An 18,728-nucleotide genomic window follows, 5' to 3' on the forward strand; every position below is an offset into this window, starting at 1 on the left:
CCAGCTCCATAAATGCTGTAGGTGCATCCCCCAATATTAGGATGCCAACTGCCTGAATGCACCATGGACCATGTCTGAAGGAGGTGGGGCCTATGACCAATGCAGGAAGCCTGATTATGAGAGAGCACAGGCTAGGAACTAAACTGGCTTGTGATGGCTCCATTCCTTCTTGGCTTATGTATAGGAGATGGGGCCTATGAGTGTGAACCAGTTCAGTCTCTGGTACATGCTCTTTTGCAGTCATGCCTTCTGTCTTCATTGGATTCAGGATTGGCTCCCACATCTTCCTTCAGATGTTTCAGGTAGGTTGGCCAGGGGACGGTTTGGAGGCCCATTTGGGAAGGGGGAGAAGGAAGGACTGATGGTGGTCTGGGGAGAAGAAGGGATGGAAAGGAGAGAGCAAGGATTCAAGGGGGAAGGGAAGGATAAGGAGAGAATGAGTGTCCAGGGGGAAGGGGAATGAGAAAATGGGGGCTGCAGGGGAAGGGGAAAAGAGAGAATGGAGGTATGGGGAGAGGAAGAAGAAAATGGGAGTCTGAGGTGGAGAAGGAAGGAGAGAAAAGGGATCTACGGAGGGGCTGGAGGAAAGATAATGGGGTCTGCTGGGGGAGGAATGAGAAAATGGAAGTCTGGGGTAGAAGGAGGAAGAATAGAATGGCGATGTGGTTGGAGCACGGAGGAGAGAATGCGGAACTGCTAGCAGAGGGAAGAAGGAGGTCTGCAGGATAGGGGAGGAGAAAGATTATGGAGGTGTAGGGGTGAGAAAGAAGGAGAAAATTGGAGTTTATGGGTATGGAGTGGAAAGTCTGTGGAGGGGTGGGGAAGAAGAAAGAATGAATAAGAGTCCACTAGGGCTGGAAGGCTGTGAATAGGGGCCTGTGGCGGAAGTGCGGGGGGGGAGGACAGAAGAGTAAATGAGGACTCAGGGTGGAGAGTGAGTGTAAATCTAAGGGGAAGTTCCCAGCACCAGGGGCAGAGGGAGGGAGAACTGAAGGAAAATAGATTGCAGATACGGTGGCGGAGTGGGAAAGAGGAGACAGAAATGGAATGTAGAGAGAAGACAGAAAATGAGAGGACTGGCAGCCATTTTGAAGAAGGAGAAGGGATAGAGAGGGAGATATAGTTAATAGTTAAAGAAGGAGGACGCCAAGAGAAAAAAAGATTAAATGAAAGATGAAAAGATAGAACAGAGAGGTATAGAAAGGTTAGAAAAACTGTTTATTAATTAGTCTCTGATATTGCAGTTTGCTGTACAATTTTAAATTACTACTACTCAAAACTTGAGCTATTTGAGGAAAATTAACTATAATTAAAGTGTTGCTAGAGAAACACGCCCCTTGATTCTCTTTCTCTGAATACCTGACAGGGATTTTGGGCAGAGAGAGATGGTTTAGCATCTCAAATCATTTTGAAAAAGTTGGCGCTTGTGAACAGAAATAGGTGCCATGTAACATCTGGAGCAAATCCTTCAATATTTTAAACCACAAATGTGGCACAGTTTTCTGTGGAGGAGTGATAGCTGTTTCCTCTCTGTACCAAACTAGAAGCACCTCCCTCTCCATCCCACCACCACCATCCCTGCCCGAAGTGTCTCTCTGACTCTGTCTCCCTTTATTTCACGCTCTCCCTTCCAGCTTCTAGAAATCCAGGCAGACTACCACAGGAAGTCCTTGAGTTCCCTGGACCATGTGCTGCTGGAGTTAAGAGAGAGTCATTATGGCCTGGCAGGTAATCTCCTAAGCTACTCAAGGGGCTGGCTCAGAGAGTGCCTAACTGGGGGGAAAATAATCCAGAGGAACCCAATATTTGATTGCACCTTAAGCTGCAAACATCATCAGGAATGGTATTAAAGATGCTTAAGTCTTACACCAATCTCCGTCCTCCATTACTCAGGTAATTTCTCTTTTTTAATACTCTTCAGAGGTCAGTATTTATTTTAATATTTGCAGCCCCCCCCCTTCCCTCTCCCGCTGACTGGGTAAATTTTCTCGGGGTAGCTCATTACCCACACAGAATATCACTGGATGTGGATGTAAGAAGAGGTGGAGGCATTGCAGGGGGGCAAGGTCTCACTGTAGCTGGTGAGCGCTGATATTCAGTGCTGCCCAGGTACAGTTAGCCGGCTAAGCCAAGTCAGAATGATATCTGCCCTAAAGTTAGCCAGATATTGTTTTCTGGGTAATTTTTGCTGAGTATATTCAGTGGAGTAGTTATCTGGAAATGTTTCACTTAAACATCCAGGTAAAGTTCTCTGGGTAGCTTTCGCTGGCTTAACTTCTCCACTCACTGGCCTGCTGAATGTTGAACTCTTAGCTCCTTTTTCCCTCACTGCTCTCTCTTTGTCTGTATTCCTCTCTCATCTCTTCTTCTCCTTGTCTCTGTCTTTCCCAAGCTTGCCACTCTCCCCCATTCTCTGCCTCCTTGCCTCTCTCTACCTGTCTCATCTCTTTTCCTCTTCTTCTTCTCCGTTCTGTAGGGTTGGGCTCTCAAATGTTGGTGACCTCTCACTTCTCCCCTCACTTCCTCCCCCAGAGCCTTCTCCTATAGATGCCTTGCCAGCGGGCGTTTACGGGGTGGACCTGGAGACACACTTGGAGGATTTCAGACGCGAGATTGCGCTCCCCATTGAAGCCTGTGTCATGATGCTCCTGGCGAAGGGTATGAAGGAGGAGGTAAGTGCTCCAGATTTCCACTGTATAGTCCTCTGAAAAAAAAAAAGTGTCAGACTTCACTTTCAGTGCTTGCGCTGCATGTTTTCTGCCCCCTTTTCACAGCAGAGTAGCCAAAATACCACCCATTTTGGGAAAAACAGTGTGTCTCCCAATATGTTCTCTTTGCATGCCCCTGATCAGGCCAGCCCTTGTCACACTCATGCCCGTCAAAGCCTCCAGCATAGGATTGCCAACCGGCTCCAGATTTTCAGTATTTGTAGATCGTGTGTCCCTATTGATTTCCCTAAGAAAAGCAAGACTAAAAGTCCAGTCAGGCAGTGGGGTAAAACCAGAACTGGATCAACCTGTCCTGAAAATCTGGAGCCAGTTGGCAACCCTGCTTCAGCATGTGTCTGGAATTCCCAACAGGGGCACGTCCTGCACTCCACATCTTTCCAGCTTCATCTGAACTGGGGGTTCACCTCCTATATTCAGAGTCTCTCAGCAAGACACAGCAGCTTACCACCATCCCCAGTAGAAATTCCCACAAAGCCTTCAGCACAGCACTGAAGTCCCTTGGAGGGCACGCTAGCTGTCTGAATAATACTGTGACTATGGATACACATAAGAGCAACTGCTTGTAAAAAAAAAAAAAAAAAAAATGGCTAAGAATTATGAAGAATGGCTAGACCTGTGGCTACCATGCTGGCCAGTTATCAGTGGTGGACAGCAGCATATACAGGCTCACCAGGAATGTTTGCAGAACTTCCAGGCGGAAGCTGCCCACCACATTCTAAAAAGACATCAATCAATCAATCAGCAGCTTTTGATACTGTCAATCATAGTATTCTGATTGACAGGCTTGAATTTGATTGACAGGTTTTCAGAAACTGGATTATAAGGAAAAATGTCTTGGTTTAAGTACTATCTGCATAATAATTCATACAGGGTTAAGATTGGGATCTCAAATTCAGATAAAATACCTTCTGATTCAGGAGTACCCCAAGGTTCATCTTGATCAGCGACTTTATTTAATCTGTAAATGTTGCCCCTTTGCAAACTTTTATCTGGTTTAAGGACAATACATTACATTTATGCCGATGATGACCAGATGCTTTTACCTGTAATAGACTCTTTTGAGAATACTCTGAAATTTTTATATATATATATATATATATTTCTTCAATCCAACAATTGCTTGCACATTTGAAATTAGCACTAAATCATCAAAAGAATGAAATAGTGCTTCTAATCGACAGACTAGAATATAATGTGTCTATGACCTATAGAGTTGGTCAAACTAATTTTAATTTAGTTAATTCTGCTCGGGATCTTGGGATGATTCTGGATAGTGAGTTAAATATGAAGAAAACTATAAGCAATATGATTAGAGATGGCTTTAATAAACTACACATTTTTAAAAAATTAAATCGCTATTTTATTTTAGTGACTTTAGGACTGTATTGCAGACCTTGATCTTTTCTAAATTGGACTAGTGTAATGCTCTTCTTTTAGATCTTTCTAATAATACCCTGAGACTGTTTCATCTATTACAGAATGCAGCTGCTTGAGTCCTAACTGGTGAAAAAAAATATGATCATATTACACTCACCTTGATATAATTACATTGGCTACAAATAAAATGTAGAATAGAGTACAAAGTCCTTTGTCTAATACGCAAATCACTAAATAATGAGAAAATAGAATGTTAAATGCATTTTTGCGGATTCATACCCCGCAGCGTGATCAGTGAACAAAGGTTTTTTAACTATTTTTTTGGTTAGGTCAGCCCATTTGAGCAATGTCAGGAAAAGAGCTGTATTTTTAGCTGGGACTAAATTATGGAATTCCTTCCAATTGAGTTAAGACTACAGTCAAATTATCAAACGTTTAAAAAAGTTTTAAAAACCTGGTTAATTAGACGAGCGTTTGGAGAGGAAGCAATTTAAATAGTTGTATTTTTTATCAGAGCTGTTTTAGAATGAGAAGGTGAGGCTTTTACGTTGATGTCTTTTTTATGAATTTGTATGCTATATTTTTTGTTTTATTAAATTATTAGTACTTTTATTTTCTAGGCTAAGATTTATTTTAACTGTAATATTTATATGGTTTTGTAGTTTTTATGCTTTTGTTTGATTTTATTTATATTGATGCTGTAAACCATTATGGTTGTTACTCAGAATATCAGTATACAAAATAATATAAATAAACAACTTCACCATGCCTCAAACACTAGTGCTAGACAGGCTTTCTTTTTTATGTGCAGTTTATTTTTATTTCATAATCCAGTATCTTTTGAAAAGATAGCTACCTTCGATGTATACCAGGGCACTGATGCCTCTGCTTTTAGATCTGCCGTGCAAGCAATGATATTTCCTTTAGTAAAATATTGTAATTCAAGTTACATTGTTTTACCGATTTATGCCCTAAATAGCCCTGGTAGGATAATGCAGAATGCCACAGCCCAACTAATCTCAAGAGAGGAAAATGAAAGACAGTATTACTCCCATATTGTGTGATATACATTGGCTGCCTGCATTGCGGCCTGCAAAATTCAAAGTTGCACTTTTGATGCCCAAACTTTTAGGATTCCATCTTTCCTGTGGGCAAAATCAGTGCGCTTCATCTATAACCCTATTCACTCTCTCCGCTCTTCCCACCGCGGTTTGTTAGATATTCCCTCTGTATGACAAGCAGGCCTTGCAGATATTAAGCGAAAAAGCCATTTTTGTTGACGCGGCAGAACTCTGGAACTTGTTGTCTGAAAGCCTGTGCCTGTTAACGTGTAGAGACGTTTTTAAGGCTAAGCTGAAGACATTTGTATTTCAGCAGGCAGTTGGGTAATGCAATGACACGCCTTGCTTTCTTCTTCCTTTTGGCAGGTACGGGCGGGCGATGCTGCAATGATCTGTTTACATGTTTGATGCTATTTTTTGCCAGGGCACAGAGTGCTGCCGTGTCTTCCAGCCTCTGACTGTGTTTTTCTTGTTCTGTGTCTTCAGGACTGGCTTACTTTGTTTTACTAAGTTTGTTGGCTGCCTTATTTTAGGGTAGTTGTTATTTTTAACCTTTTATTATTGCATTTTTATTGATTATGGCTTGTTTAGTGTGTACATTGCCCGGTGCCTCAGTAAGGGCGACTCATAAGTGCTTAATAAACAGAAGCAGACTATATTTCACTGCCCTGCTTGGGGAGTCCTCGTGTATTCCAGTATATTCAGAATTGACATATTTTTATATTGGTTAGCAAGACATCCTTCAAAGTGCTAATCTCTGCAGACCCATTTGCAATGTGAAAGACAATCCACTTTACACCAGAAGAAGCATGCCGAACGTTGCCAGTCCTTCCTTGAAACCTCTGCCTGTCACACTGCTTATCGGTTTTGTGATCCTAGCATGTTTTTTTTATTTTCCTCAGCATTTTTTTTTTGGGGGGGTGGGGGGGGGGGGGAGTTTTGAGGGACTTATTTCAAACCAGCTCTTTTGCACATGGGGAAGGATTTCCCTCAACAAGCTGATGTGCCTCAGCTTGCTAACAGGTCTATCCAGTACCGAGCGGTAGGAAGAGCTGCGTTAGTGCCTGCGGCACCCGCGGTTGCCGCACGCACAGTGCAGCTCACCTACCGCTCGATCCTGAACACTAATTTTATTTAAATGTAAACCGTGTCCGTGAAGCCTTAGGCCCGCACAACCCATTTTACTGGATAGAGCGCCTATACAGTATCCTGGGTGCGCGGGCCTAAGGCTTCACGCCACGCTGGTATCTGTCATTTCAAATGTCATTTGAAATGACAGATACCAGGAAGTCGGGACTGCCAGTCCCCCCTCCCCTCCTCCCGAAGCAGGGCGCGAAAAGCAGCCTTGCTCCGGGAGGAGGGGAGAAGAGATGACAGCGGCGAAGCAAAAAAAAAAAGCGAAAAAACCAAAAGCAAAAAGTAAGTCGCTTCACCGCTTCACTCTTCCCTCCTCCCGGAGCAGGGCGTGAAAAGCAGCCTTGCTCCGGGAGGAGGGAAGCGGCGAAGCGACTTACTTCTTGCTTTTGGTTTTTTCGCTTTTTTTTTTTTTGCTTCGCCGCTGTCAGTGTCTCCCCTCCTCCCGGAGCAGGGCGCGAAAAGCAGCCTTGCTCCGGGAGGAGGGGAGACACTGACAGCGGCGAAGCAAAAAAAAACCAAAAGCAATTTTGGGTTTTTTTTTTCCAAAAGCGACAATTTTGGTTTTTTTCCAAAAGCGACTTACTTTTGGGATCTGTCAAGATCCCAAAAGTAAGTCGCTTTTGGACGCCTGCACAACTTACTTTTTTGCAGCCATCAGCAGGAACACGATCGTAGCTCCTCCCGACGAAGATGGCCGCCTGCATGGGGGAAAGCGTACAATTGGCCGCTCAAGACGTGGCGTCACATCCCGTGATGCCAAACGTCGTGATGTCACGTCTTCAGCGGCCAATTGCACGCTTTCCCCCATGCAGGCGGCCATCTTCGTCGGGAGGAGCTACGATCGTGTTCCTGCTGATGGCTGCAAAAAAGTAAGTTGTGCAGGCGTCCAAAAGCGACTTACTTTTGGGATCTTGACAGATCCCAAAAGTAAGTCGCTTTTGGGAAAAAACCAAAATTGTCGCTTTTGGAAAAAAAAAACCAAAATTGCTTTTGGTTTTTTTTCGCTTCGCCGCTAGTGTCTATTCTCCCCTCCTCCCAGAGCAAGGCTGAAAAAGCAGCTCCGGGAGGAGGGAAGAACTGAAGCGGCGAAGCAACTTACTTGCACGGGGGAAAGCGGTCTCCGTGGCAGCCCCAGTTCTCTCCCCTCCTCCCGAAGCCAAAAAAAAAGCTTTTTTTTTTTTTTTTTTTTCGCTTCGGGAGGAGGGGAGAGGACTGGGGCTGCCACGGAGACCGGCACCCATGATCGCAGCCGGGGCAGGTGAGAGGGGGCTGGGGGAAAGCTTCCACCTACCCTGACCCCTGCCTCTACCGCAGGGGTCAGGGTAGGCGGTAAGTTTGCAGGTTAAACGCGCGACAAAACGGCAGGGAAAACTAGCGATAGTCGGGGCGCGGATTACGGGATGCTAGGGAATAGCTAATTCGCTCGTTTGCATGCAATATACATGCCGCGTGCGGAAGGGGTTGCCCGGGGAATTTAGGACGCGGTAGGAGTAGGTTAAAGGGGATTCGGGATCGCAGGAAGGGCTAACGCGGCCAGAAAGTGAGTAGAGAGCCGGTTAGGGACGGGGAAACCGCGGACGCACTTTACAGGATAGACCTGATTATCTGTCCTGGAAAGAGAGGGGGCTGTGCTCCCTAGGTCAGTGACCCAGCAGGGAATTGCATAAGAACTGCGGCGTGGTGATAGAATCTTGTTTTTCTGTCTATTAGGGGCTCTTCCGACTGGCAGCGGGAGCCTCCATCTTAAAGAAGTTGAAATATAGTCTTGCCAGTGGATCCAGCAACATAGAAGAATTCTACTTGGAGCCCCATGCTGTGGCAGGTACATGCTGTCCTCTGGACCACATACCCCATGGGCCGCACAACACTTGTGCCCTAGTTTCTGTCCATTTCCACGCAGAAGGTCCTTGCTTTGTACTGTTATTTTTTTATTCCTGCTTCAGTGCCTTCTCTTTGCTGCTTTATTCGACCACGTTGAATCTTCCAAATGAATTTCATATATTGATGTATTTATTCTATATATATTCCGCCTATATTGATGTTGACATTTCCATACTAAGCAGATTACAACAAAGACTGTATCATAACACAGTTCTTATAGCCATGGTCTAATGATATTCCCCACTTCTCCTTGGGAACAATGTGGGTGTAGAAACGTTTGAGCAAACCAAAGCTCACTATAGCTTAGGAAGGGAGAACTGGAGGTCCAAGCCCTTCTGAACTTGCATTTGTGGAGCTGAAATGCATTTTATTCCCGTTGATTCCTCCTAACTGCTGCTTCAAAGGTCAGAATCCACAGTGTCACTTGGGGAAAGATGACAGGCGGCTGCTTGTTCTGAGGCTGTGTCTGCGGCACCGCTGATGAGTTGGATGATAGGTGGGTGATTCTATGAGGAAACATCACAGCCAGGACTAAAACCAGCACCCGCTCCCCCCCCCCCCCCCCCCCACCAGTTGGTTAAGCTCACGGTTTCTTGTGATTCAATAGCCGCAGCGAGGATTGCGAAATCCGACTGTTAACTGCCGCATTCTCCATTTCTCATGGAATTATTGGAAACCAGGACTGAAGGTTAGGGCAACTAGGCAGCCGAGCCCCCAAGGAGCCTTTCTCCCTCCCTCCTCCTCTCTCGTTCCCTGATCCTCCTCCTCATTCCTCCCCTACCATGCCTCTCTTCCCAACCCCCGGCACTCTCCTTTCCAATTCTCCCTCTGCCCTCCACCCGTTGCCTGGACAACAGACGGAAGAGAGTGGCGGTGCCTTAGACCGCATCCTCCTCCTCCTCCTCTGCCCCCAGGGAGCCAGATTTGTGCTTTGAGCTACTCGTCACTTGACCCACGTGGTTAAAAATGGCAGTCTGGTTTCCGAAGGCAGAGGAAGGAGCTCATGGTCTGAGGCATTGATGCTCTTCTGCTATTGGGGGGGAGGGGGAAGGAGGTATCAGCTTAGAGGACTGGGAGAAGGGGTCTGCTGAGGGAAGGAGAGAGGGAGTCAGTGGCAGAGGTGGGGGAGTCAGAGAGGAGATGTGCAGGGAGAGGGGGTGAGAAAGGGGATTGGTGTTGTCAGGGAGGAGGTGTGAGCGAAGGAATTGGTGTTGGGGTGAGTGAGAGGGGATAGTGATTGGAGGTAAGATGGGGAAGTGGGGGTGAGTCTGTGAGGGCACCAAAACTGTGTGTGCGAGAAAGGTGGTATTTGAGAGAGAGGTCGACAGATGGGAGGAGTGAGGGGAAGGGAGAGAAAGAGGATGTGGGGGAGTCTCTGCCCTGGGCATGCTTTTCAGCTAATAATGGCATTAAGTTGCATTCTTACTTTCTGCTCCATCTTGGATTCTTTTTTCATCTCCTCTTTTCCACTATCCTCTATCCCTTTCCCACGGTCCCAAAATCCTTTCTTTCTCCAACCCTGAGATTCCCTCCCTCTCCTCCACCCATTCCAAGATCCCCTTTGCATGCCAAGTTCCTTCCCTCTCTCTATTCCAAGCCCCCCCACCTGCACTGATCCCCGAGATGCCTTTTCCTATCATGCAAAATCCTTGAAATACAGAACAAAATCAGTTATCCAGATACAAAAGAAAGGTCAGGAAACTATTTTTACAAAATAAAATAAAATTATCCTTTAAATGCACAGCTATTCATAGGAACTTATGCAAACATGCCACAGAATTGCTGTAGAATTTCAGAAGCGTTGTTGCTGAGTTTTCTAACCCTTATCTGGGAATTTTCCTGAGCTGCTGCTGGACACTGGGGGTTCACAGAAGAGGCTTTCTTCTATTTCGTCTTCTGTAGTTGTTATCTCTGACCACTAGAAAGGGTTCACCCTAATTCCATCACTGCAAGATGATCCCAAACATATAGGACCAGAAACTCTGGTGCCCTGAGGAGGTTTTATCTCCAAACTGCGGCACTGTAGCTTTTAGGATTTATCTGGAGGACCCAGTTGGCCATGGCAGCCAGGTTCCATAGTTTTTGCCTGTCATGAGAATACTTCTGTTTCTCTTCCAGGGGCACTGAAGTCTTACCTGAGAGAACTTCCCCAGCCACTGATGACCTATGAACTCTATGATGATTGGTTTAAAGCAGCCAAGTAAGATCAAAAGGGTAGACAACAAAGAGTTTGTGTGACCCTGCCTCTTCCATCATCTAAATACATTTAGCATAATTTACAAATGTGTTCCTAATTCACTTAATGAAATTTTGCAGTGAAGTGGGCATTCGGAGTGTGAGTTTCCCTCAATTCTCCCTTCTCACTGACTTCACAGCCTATTCTGAAGTATGGGGGTGGGGGGGGGGGGGGGGGGGGGGGAGTTCAGTCTGTATCCCCTGTATCCCAGCCCAAATCCTGACCAGATATTAAGAAATGAAACCCTTCTGTTTTGTGGGCTTTCTCATGTTATTAAAACACATCTGAATTTAGCAAAATAAAATAAAAATACTACCTCAGTAGAGTGGAATGGTCCATTACCAGGAGGACGTGTTTGGCTACTTGCCTGTCTCTCTGAGTGACTGCAAATCTGAGGTAATAGTGAAAACCAGGACCCTGTTGCAGAATTTAACCTTTTGGCAGAAAGAGTAAATATAGAGAGCAGAACCAGGCTATGTAGTAACTCTGGGAATGGTCCATTAGTCCTTTGCAATCGAGCAATGAATGGTAGGTTATGGTCATGCTTTTAGGGACTGGCCAATCCAGTATTCTCCTGACCTCACATGAAGGCCTGTTACACCATGGAGCATAATAATTTGTGGTTGATCGGCACATCGATTTCTCACTACAGTTCCCCTTCTCTCCTGGAATAGAACAGCCCATTAATCTCTTATTCTCATCCAGTGCACCGGTTTCTTTAATTTTGGGCCCCTTTTCAGGAAGATGTTTTAAGCATTTATGTGACAAAAAAACCACATGTTATTTATCACAGGCTCCATTATTTTTAGTGGGGCCTGTTCACTAATAACTCGCGTTTTGATTTGTTAATGCTTAATGTGCCTTTGTGAATAGGGGGACCTTGGTGTACTGAAATGGATTGTTGGCATTACCTTTCATAAGATGACATAGTCCACAAAATATGGGTTTAATATTTCAGCCAAAACAGGTATCCAACTGACCAGATCCTCTTGTTGTCTGTCTTAGAACTATGGCTTCTGGGATAGTAAAATCAGTCCAGCTCCACACAAAGCTAACCTATTTTTCCTCCTTCCTTTCTGTGCTTTTCAGTGTGAAGGAGCCAGAGAGACGGCTGGAGTGCTTCCGGGAGGTGTGCAGCAAGCTCCCCAAAGAGAACTACAACAACCTGAGGTACAGCTGACCACATGCAGTGGGAGTTTGTTTTTGGGGTGGGGTGGGGGCTGGAGATATATGAGTACCAGGGAGCATCTGTCTTATAAACAGCTAGCATCGTGTTGTACTTTTTCAACTCGGAAACTCTATCAGAGGGGTAACCGTGTTAAGTCTGGTGTAGCAAAAAATGGCATGAGGCGGATGGCACCTTACAGACTAACCAATTTATTGAGGCATGAGCTTTAGAGGACCAGAGTCTACTTCGATTTGTGCCACCCGCCTCTGTCGTTATTTTCAAATTTGGGCAAAGACCCAGGTTCAGGAACAGAACCATAAGGGAGCACTGAGTATATATTTTTGTATTTGGAAAAAAAAATTATTTTATTTAAAAGATTTCTAAACTGTTTTCCTGGCCAAATGGCCACCCAAGGCAGTGTTCAATACTAAAAAAAAAACATTAAACTGTTCTATGTAATGCTTTTCCAAATACGTGTTCTATGTAATGGTTCTATGTAATGGTTTTCCAAATACATTATTTTGCTGTAAACCAATGTGATATGTATTTTACATGAATGTCGGTATAAAAAAGTTCTAAATAAATAAATAAATAAAACATATAAGAACGATATTTAAAAAAAACAAAACACGACAATCCAGACCAACATAAATTAAAATAAAAAATGATATAAAAAACAGGAGCTCTGCTCATAACAAATGTAAGCACCAATAATGGCTTACTATCTTCAGGGAATAACCACAGTGTTGCTTTCTTGTGAAAGCTCAGGTCATTAAGCTCTGGTCTCATCTCAGGTGATAACCAAGTCCACAGTACTGGTGCTGCTACAGAAAAAGCTGACGCTCCTAGCCTAGCTTTCCTCATGATCTTACACGCTGTAATAGATAAAAATGCGCTTTGACTAGAATGCAAATCCTGCCCCAGGTCATGCCAACTTAATTAGCTTTTCAGGTAAAAAGACCACTCTCCTCACATTATAGAAAATGTCAGTGCCAGGATTTTGAATTTTATCCACATTCCACAGGAAGGCAACAGAGGCAGCTTAATGGTGAATAAGCACGGGGGTGTCTTTTGGGTGGCCTTAATACTACCCTGACAGCCACATTCTAGACCACATTAATGTTGCGGACATGGACCCTTGGGCTGAGGTGGAGTTGGCACAACCTACAGGGAGGAGCCCTGTAAATCCCCACTGTTGGTTGGCAGAGCTGACTGTGGCAGAGGCCCAACTGGAGCTTCAGTTAGTTCAGCCCTCGTTCCCCTTAGGTTGAACCCTTGGGTGCCAGGGCCAGCTGGGTCAGGAGAGGCAGATACCTGCGGAACTCAATCCACCAAATCCTCAGAGTCTACATCCGGACTGCCAGGATGTGCCCTCATCCCAAGGACCCTGTGAGCCCGCCTAGGAACCTGATCCTTGGAGCTCCTAGGTCTTTTACCAGGACACAGGCCAAGGAGTCCCTGAGCTTGGCCCGACTGCTTCCCAGCTGCCTTTCTCGCTAAATATGCCTCATGCATAAGCAGCACAAATTCTGAAGGAAACATTGCGAGGTCCTCCGATTCATCCCTGAAAGGCTCCCCCTCTTCCTCTGAATCGGGCTTCCTCCTGTTAGAACCTTGCACTGCTGGAGACAATGGGGGAGGGAGATCCTCCGATCCCTTGAACAGCCCTAAAGTGCCTTCAGCCGTAGAAAACATGGCTGCCTTTCCTGCGCCTGGCGGGGAGGGGAGTTTGCTAACTTCAGAGGCGCTCCTTCGCCTGCCTTCTGCTTAGATTGCTGCTCCGGCGTGGCTTGTGCTGGCCCCGATCTGCCCTCTCCACCAGAGAGGCAGCGGGAGCAAAGCCCAGAGTGGGAAAACCGCGCGCATGCACGCATCACTGCATGAGCGGCAAGCACTGCTGCATGCCATATGACAACAGAAAACAAAACCACTGCACCATGTCAGTAAAAAGAGGCCCGACTGCGAGGTCAACAAGCACCATGCACCGCGCAGGTAAAGAAGGCTTGCCCATGTGGCCGACAGGCCCTGCTGCCTGAGTACTCCTGTCCCAGCAGCAGTTGAGCACTTAGGTTCCACCCACAGCCTACCTGGCTGCTTTAACATTGCCACTTCCTTCAGCTCTTTTTCTCTTTCTTTTTTTTTGTAATTTTTTTTTTTTAACTTTAATAAAAAGCCAAGAAGGAAAACAAATAAAGGGTATTTCCCTGTACGTACCTGGATCAGTCCAGACAGTGGGTTATGTCCCCAATCCAGCAGATGGAGTCAGCACAAGCTTTGAGGGGGCGTATCCATATATACTACTACCCCCTCTGCAGGAGTTCAGTATCTTCTGACTCCAGCAGATGCGAGTAGGGGAATCAGGCTTCCCCTCCTTTTCCTTCACTTTCTTGCTTGATTATGGCTTGTTGTTGTCTTTTTCTGTGGATCAAGTTTGTATCAAGTTTGTATTAAGTTTAAAAAAAAAAAAAAAAAGGCAGAGTTCTTTCAACTTCTGGGGAGTGGCTTATCTTCCTTGTCTCTTCTCTGCGGCCTTGCTGTTTATTTCTCGTTGCAGCCAGGGGTAAGTTTGTTTTTCCTTTGTAGTTTTTTCCTTTACAGCTCAGCCCCCGGTGCCCGCGAAAGCCGGTGGAGCCGGCCTCTTCGCTCTTTACTCCCTCACCCGCGGCCATTTTACAGCTCCTCATGGGCTGCTGAGCCATTTAGGGAAAGATGTCTGGGGCGGGTCGTGTGGCCAGGAAGGCCCCCCCGCGGCACCCTCCTCTATTTTCAGACAGCGGGCAGTGCGGGCCGACCGGGCCCCCCCGCAGCGGCGCCTTTGTGCGCGTGGCCCCCCCCGTGGCTTTTTCTTTTCTCCTGCAGCGATCCCGATGCCGCGGCCGTCCCGCTGTGCGGCCTGCGGAGACCCGGGGTCCCGGATTTCCCGGGAGGGCATCTGTGCACGATGCCTTCCCGGGGGGGAAGGTACCTCACAGTCCCTGACTGATTTCTCTTTTTTGCCCGGGCGGTGCGGGCCGGCCACTCCGCCATTTTTGGCGGGAACGGCGGCCATTTTACATTCTGAGCGCCCTGAGGCGCAGGCCACGAGGGGGAACGGATCCCTGGAGGCCACGAGGGAGAACGGATCCCTGGAGGACTCTACCAGCGGGGGTGTTCCCCCGATTTTGGTGCAGGAACCAAGCACCCAGAGCCAGGGAGCAGGAACCACGCCGCCCCCGAAGCGCACCCGCGCAGGCCGGGGTTCTCTCCGGAGTTTATCCTGCTCATGCATACCGCTTATCTGCAGGGGCTGGAAGCACCTGTGGGACCCCCCCCCCCCTCCTAAGATCCCTCGGATGTCGCCCACGACGCCGGCCCCCCCCGACCCTCCGGGAGTGGGGGCCTCCCGCCTTCCTACCCGGGTCCGATCCACGCCCGCGGCAGTGGGGGCGGTGCCAGACCCAGCGGGACATGGACTTGACCTCCCGGACGGGGGACAAGGGGACGGCACACAGGAGGGGGATGATCCGCGTACCCTACGCCTCTTCCAGAGGGAAGAGCTGGACGACCTCATCCCGCAGATCATCCAAGAATTAGATTTGGATCCGCCACCAGACCCGCCTGCCCCAGTAGCTCCCGCTGTCATCACTTCTTCAAGGAAGGGAGATCCTGTCCTGGCGGCACTCCGGCCGAGGGCTCGGGCTTTTCCCATTCATGACTCGTTTTTACAACTTCTCACCAGGGAATGGGACACCCCGGAGGCCTCCCTGAAGAGCAGCCGGGCTATGGAAAAGCTGTACCCGCTCCCCGAAGATTTTCTGGACCTCATCAAGGTCCCAAAGGTGAACTCCGCAGTGTCGGCGGTCACGAAGAGGACGACTATCCCAGTGACGGGAGGTGCGGCGTTGCGGGACACACAGGATCGTAAGTTGGAAGTTTTCCTTAAGCGGGTTTTCGAGGTCTCCGCTCTGGGTATGCGGGCGGTGATGTGCAGTTCGCTTGCCCAGCGGGCTAGTCTCCTTTGGGTGCAACAACTCCTCACGTCTCAAAACCTGCCGTCCGATGAGGCTGCCCAGGCAGATCGGCTAGAAGCCGCAGTGGCGTATGGGGCGGACGCCTCGTACGACCTTTTTCGGGTCCTCACAAGATCCATGGTTTCGGTAGTGGCAGCACGACGACTACTGTGGCTACGCAATTGGGCGTCTGATACGTCCTCTAAGTCCAGTCTGGGCTCTCTTCCCTTCAGGGGCAAGTTCCTCTTCGGGGAGGATTTGGACCAGATCATCAAGTCCCTGGGGGAGAACGCTGTTCATCGGCTGCCGGAGGATAGGTTTCGACCATCCAGAGCGTTTTCTTCTTCTCGGACCAGAGCCAGAGCGCAACGGCGCTACAGGGGCTACAGACAGACGGGCTCCCGGCCATCCGCCCCCAGGTCTCAGCCCTGGTTGCGCGCCTTCCGCGGGCATCGGCCCGCACGCACTACTCCCGGAACCGGGAACCCCTATACCAAGTCTTCACAATGATGCCAGTCTCGCCCACTCCCCTGTCCCCAGGATTGGGGACCGACTAACGTATTTCTAAGCGGAGTGGGCACGGATCACCTCGGACCAGTGGGTCCTGGATACCATAAAACACGGCTACGCATTGGAATTTGTCCGCCCCCCGCAGGGAAGGTTCATCTTTTCCCCCTGTGGCTCGGACCTCAAGAGAGGAGCGGTGCAGCTGACTCTGGACAGACTCCGGGAGATAGGCGCTACTGCGCCCGTGCCCTTCGGAGAGGTGGGCTCGGGCCACTATTCCATCTATTTCGTCATACCAAAGAAGGACGGTTCCTTCCGGCCTATCCTAGTCCTCAAGGAAGTCAACAAATCCCTTCGAGTCGTTCGGTTCCGCATGGAAACGCTCCGGTCAGTGATTGCGGCGGTGCATTGGGGGGAGTTCCTCGCCTCCCTGGACTTAACGGAGGCCTACCTGCACATTCCCATCCGCCCGGACCACCACAGTTTCCTTCGTTTCAAAATTCTGGACCAGCATTTTCAGTTCACGGCTCTCGCGTTTGGATTGGCGCCGGCGCTGCACACCTTCACCAAGATCATGGTAGTTGTGGCGGCAGCTCTCCGGAAGGAGGGCATCCTGGTTCATCCTTATCTGGACGATTGGCTCCTCCGGGCGAAGTCATTCAATCATGGACGCTCAGCGGTGACTCGAGTAGTACGGTTTCTACATTCCCTGGGATGGGTAGTGAACTTCTCCAAGAGCTCCCTCATGCCCTCGCAACGCTTGGGTTTTTTTTTGGGGGCAACCTTCGACACCCTACTGGGCAATGTTTTTCTGCGCCAGGACAAAGCTCAATCCTTGCGGGATCACACACGACGGTTCTCTGCGTTACCAGAGCCCACCTCCTGGGACTACCTGCAACTCCTGGGAGTGATGGGGTCCACCATCGACCTTGTACCTTGGGCTTTCACGCACCTCAGGACCTTACAGTGGGCGCTCTTCTCCCGTTGGAAACCAGTATTGCAGGACTATCAGATGATTCTCCCGCTCCCACAGAATGCCAGGGACAGTCTGGGCTGGTGGTTGGATCCGCCGAACCTGGCCCGTGGCATGTCCCTCGATCTGCCAAATTGGGTGGTGGTGACCACCTATGCCAGTCTAGCAGGCTGGGGTGCAGTCTGCGATCGAAGCACCACGCAGGGGACGTGGTCCACGGTGGAGGCGAAGTGGTCAATCAACCGTCTGGAAACCAGAGCGGTCCGGCTAGCTCTGCGACATTTCCTCCCGCTTCTTCGGAACCGAGAAGTCAGAATCCTATCGGACAACGCTACCACCGTGGTCTACATCAACCGACAAGGAGGCACGCGCAGCCCGCAGGTCGCGCTCGAGGCGGCGCTGCTGATGCAATGGGCGGAGCGTCATCTCGTCTGGCTAGCGGCCTCGCACGTCGCCGGTGTGGACAACGTCCAGGCGGACTTCCTCAGTCGTCAACTGCTGGACCCGGAGAGTGGTCTCTCTCCGACAAAGCAATGCAACTTCTCGTCCATCGGTGGGGGGCCCCCCACTTGGATCTGATGGCGTCCGCTCTCAACGCCAAGGCTCCACGCTTCTTCAGTCGCCGGAGAGAGCGCGGAGGGAGTGGATGCCCTGGTCCTCCCGTGGCCGCCATATCTTTCTTTTCCACCCTGGCCCCTGGTGGGCAGGATGCTCCGCAGAATAGAAAGCCATCAGGGGACCGTGGTTTTCGTCACCCCAGAATGGCCCAGGCGACCCTGGTTTGCGGACCTGCTACAGCTGGTGATCGACAGGCCAATCAGGCTGGGGCACCTCCCCCAGCTCCTACATCAGGGCCCGGTATTTTTCGAGCAGGCAGAATTCTTCTGTCTTGCAGCCTGGCTTTTGAGAGGCGCCGCCTCCGGCGTCGGGGCTACCTGGAGGCGGTAGTATCCACGCTATTGCGGGCACGAAAGACATCGGCCTATGTTCGAGTCTGGAAGGTGTTCGAGCTGTGGTGTACCAGCCAGGCCATGAGACCCGCTAAGGCTTCTGTACCTCAGATCCTTCAGTTTCTACAGGCGGGGGTGGAAAAAGGGCTCGCCTATAATTCACTACGGGTTCAGGTGGCCGCCCTTGGTTCGCTGTTGAGCGATGGGGGCTCTCTTCTACAGCATCCTGACATTGCTCGTTTTCTCAAGGGTGTCAAGCATATGCGTCCTCCGTTACGGGACCCTTGTTCCTCCTGGAGTCTTAACCTTGTGCTTTGCTCCCTGTCGGGACCACCGTTCGAGCCGCTGCGCAGCGCAACGATAAAGGATCTCACTCTCAAGACTGTATTTCTTGTGACCATCTGTTCCGCTCGACACAGCTCGGAGATGCAGGCTCTGTTGTGTAGAGAGCCCTATCTCCGTTTCTCCGACTCTGGAGTTTCGCTTCGCACCGTTCCCTCCTTCCTTCCGAAGGTGGTTTCTGCATTCCATGTGAACCAGACGGTGGAGTTGCTGTCCTTCTCTTCCTCAGAGCCGAAGTCTCTCCGTCTCTTGAATGTCAAGCGCACTCTGCGCCTCTATCTGGAGGCTACAATTGAGTTCCGAACCTCTGACCATCTCTTTGTACTCTGGGCCGGTCCTAAGAAGGGGTCTCAGGCCTCGAAGACTACCATTGCCAGA

The 18,728-nt window shown here is 49.1% G+C and overlaps 1 protein-coding gene across 1 annotated transcript in view; it reads left to right on the plus strand.

The window, feature by feature from the left end:
* The window catches only part of SH3BP1 (SH3 domain binding protein 1), a 153,480-nt gene that overhangs the window by 85,929 nt on the left and 48,823 nt on the right, over nucleotides 1-18,728 (plus strand). The window contains exons 9-13 of the mRNA XM_029590101.1: nucleotides 1,635-1,728; nucleotides 2,533-2,672; nucleotides 8,015-8,126; nucleotides 10,304-10,385; nucleotides 11,511-11,591. Coding sequence (XP_029445961.1) covers nucleotides 1,635-1,728; nucleotides 2,533-2,672; nucleotides 8,015-8,126; nucleotides 10,304-10,385; nucleotides 11,511-11,591 — 509 coding nt within the window. The remainder of the gene's footprint in view (nucleotides 1-1,634; nucleotides 1,729-2,532; nucleotides 2,673-8,014; nucleotides 8,127-10,303; nucleotides 10,386-11,510; nucleotides 11,592-18,728) is intronic.

Source organism: Rhinatrema bivittatum, chromosome 2, assembly GCF_901001135.1.
Source record: "Rhinatrema bivittatum chromosome 2, aRhiBiv1.1, whole genome shotgun sequence".
In the NCBI taxonomy this organism is placed as follows: Eukaryota; Metazoa; Chordata; class Amphibia; order Gymnophiona; family Rhinatrematidae; genus Rhinatrema; species Rhinatrema bivittatum.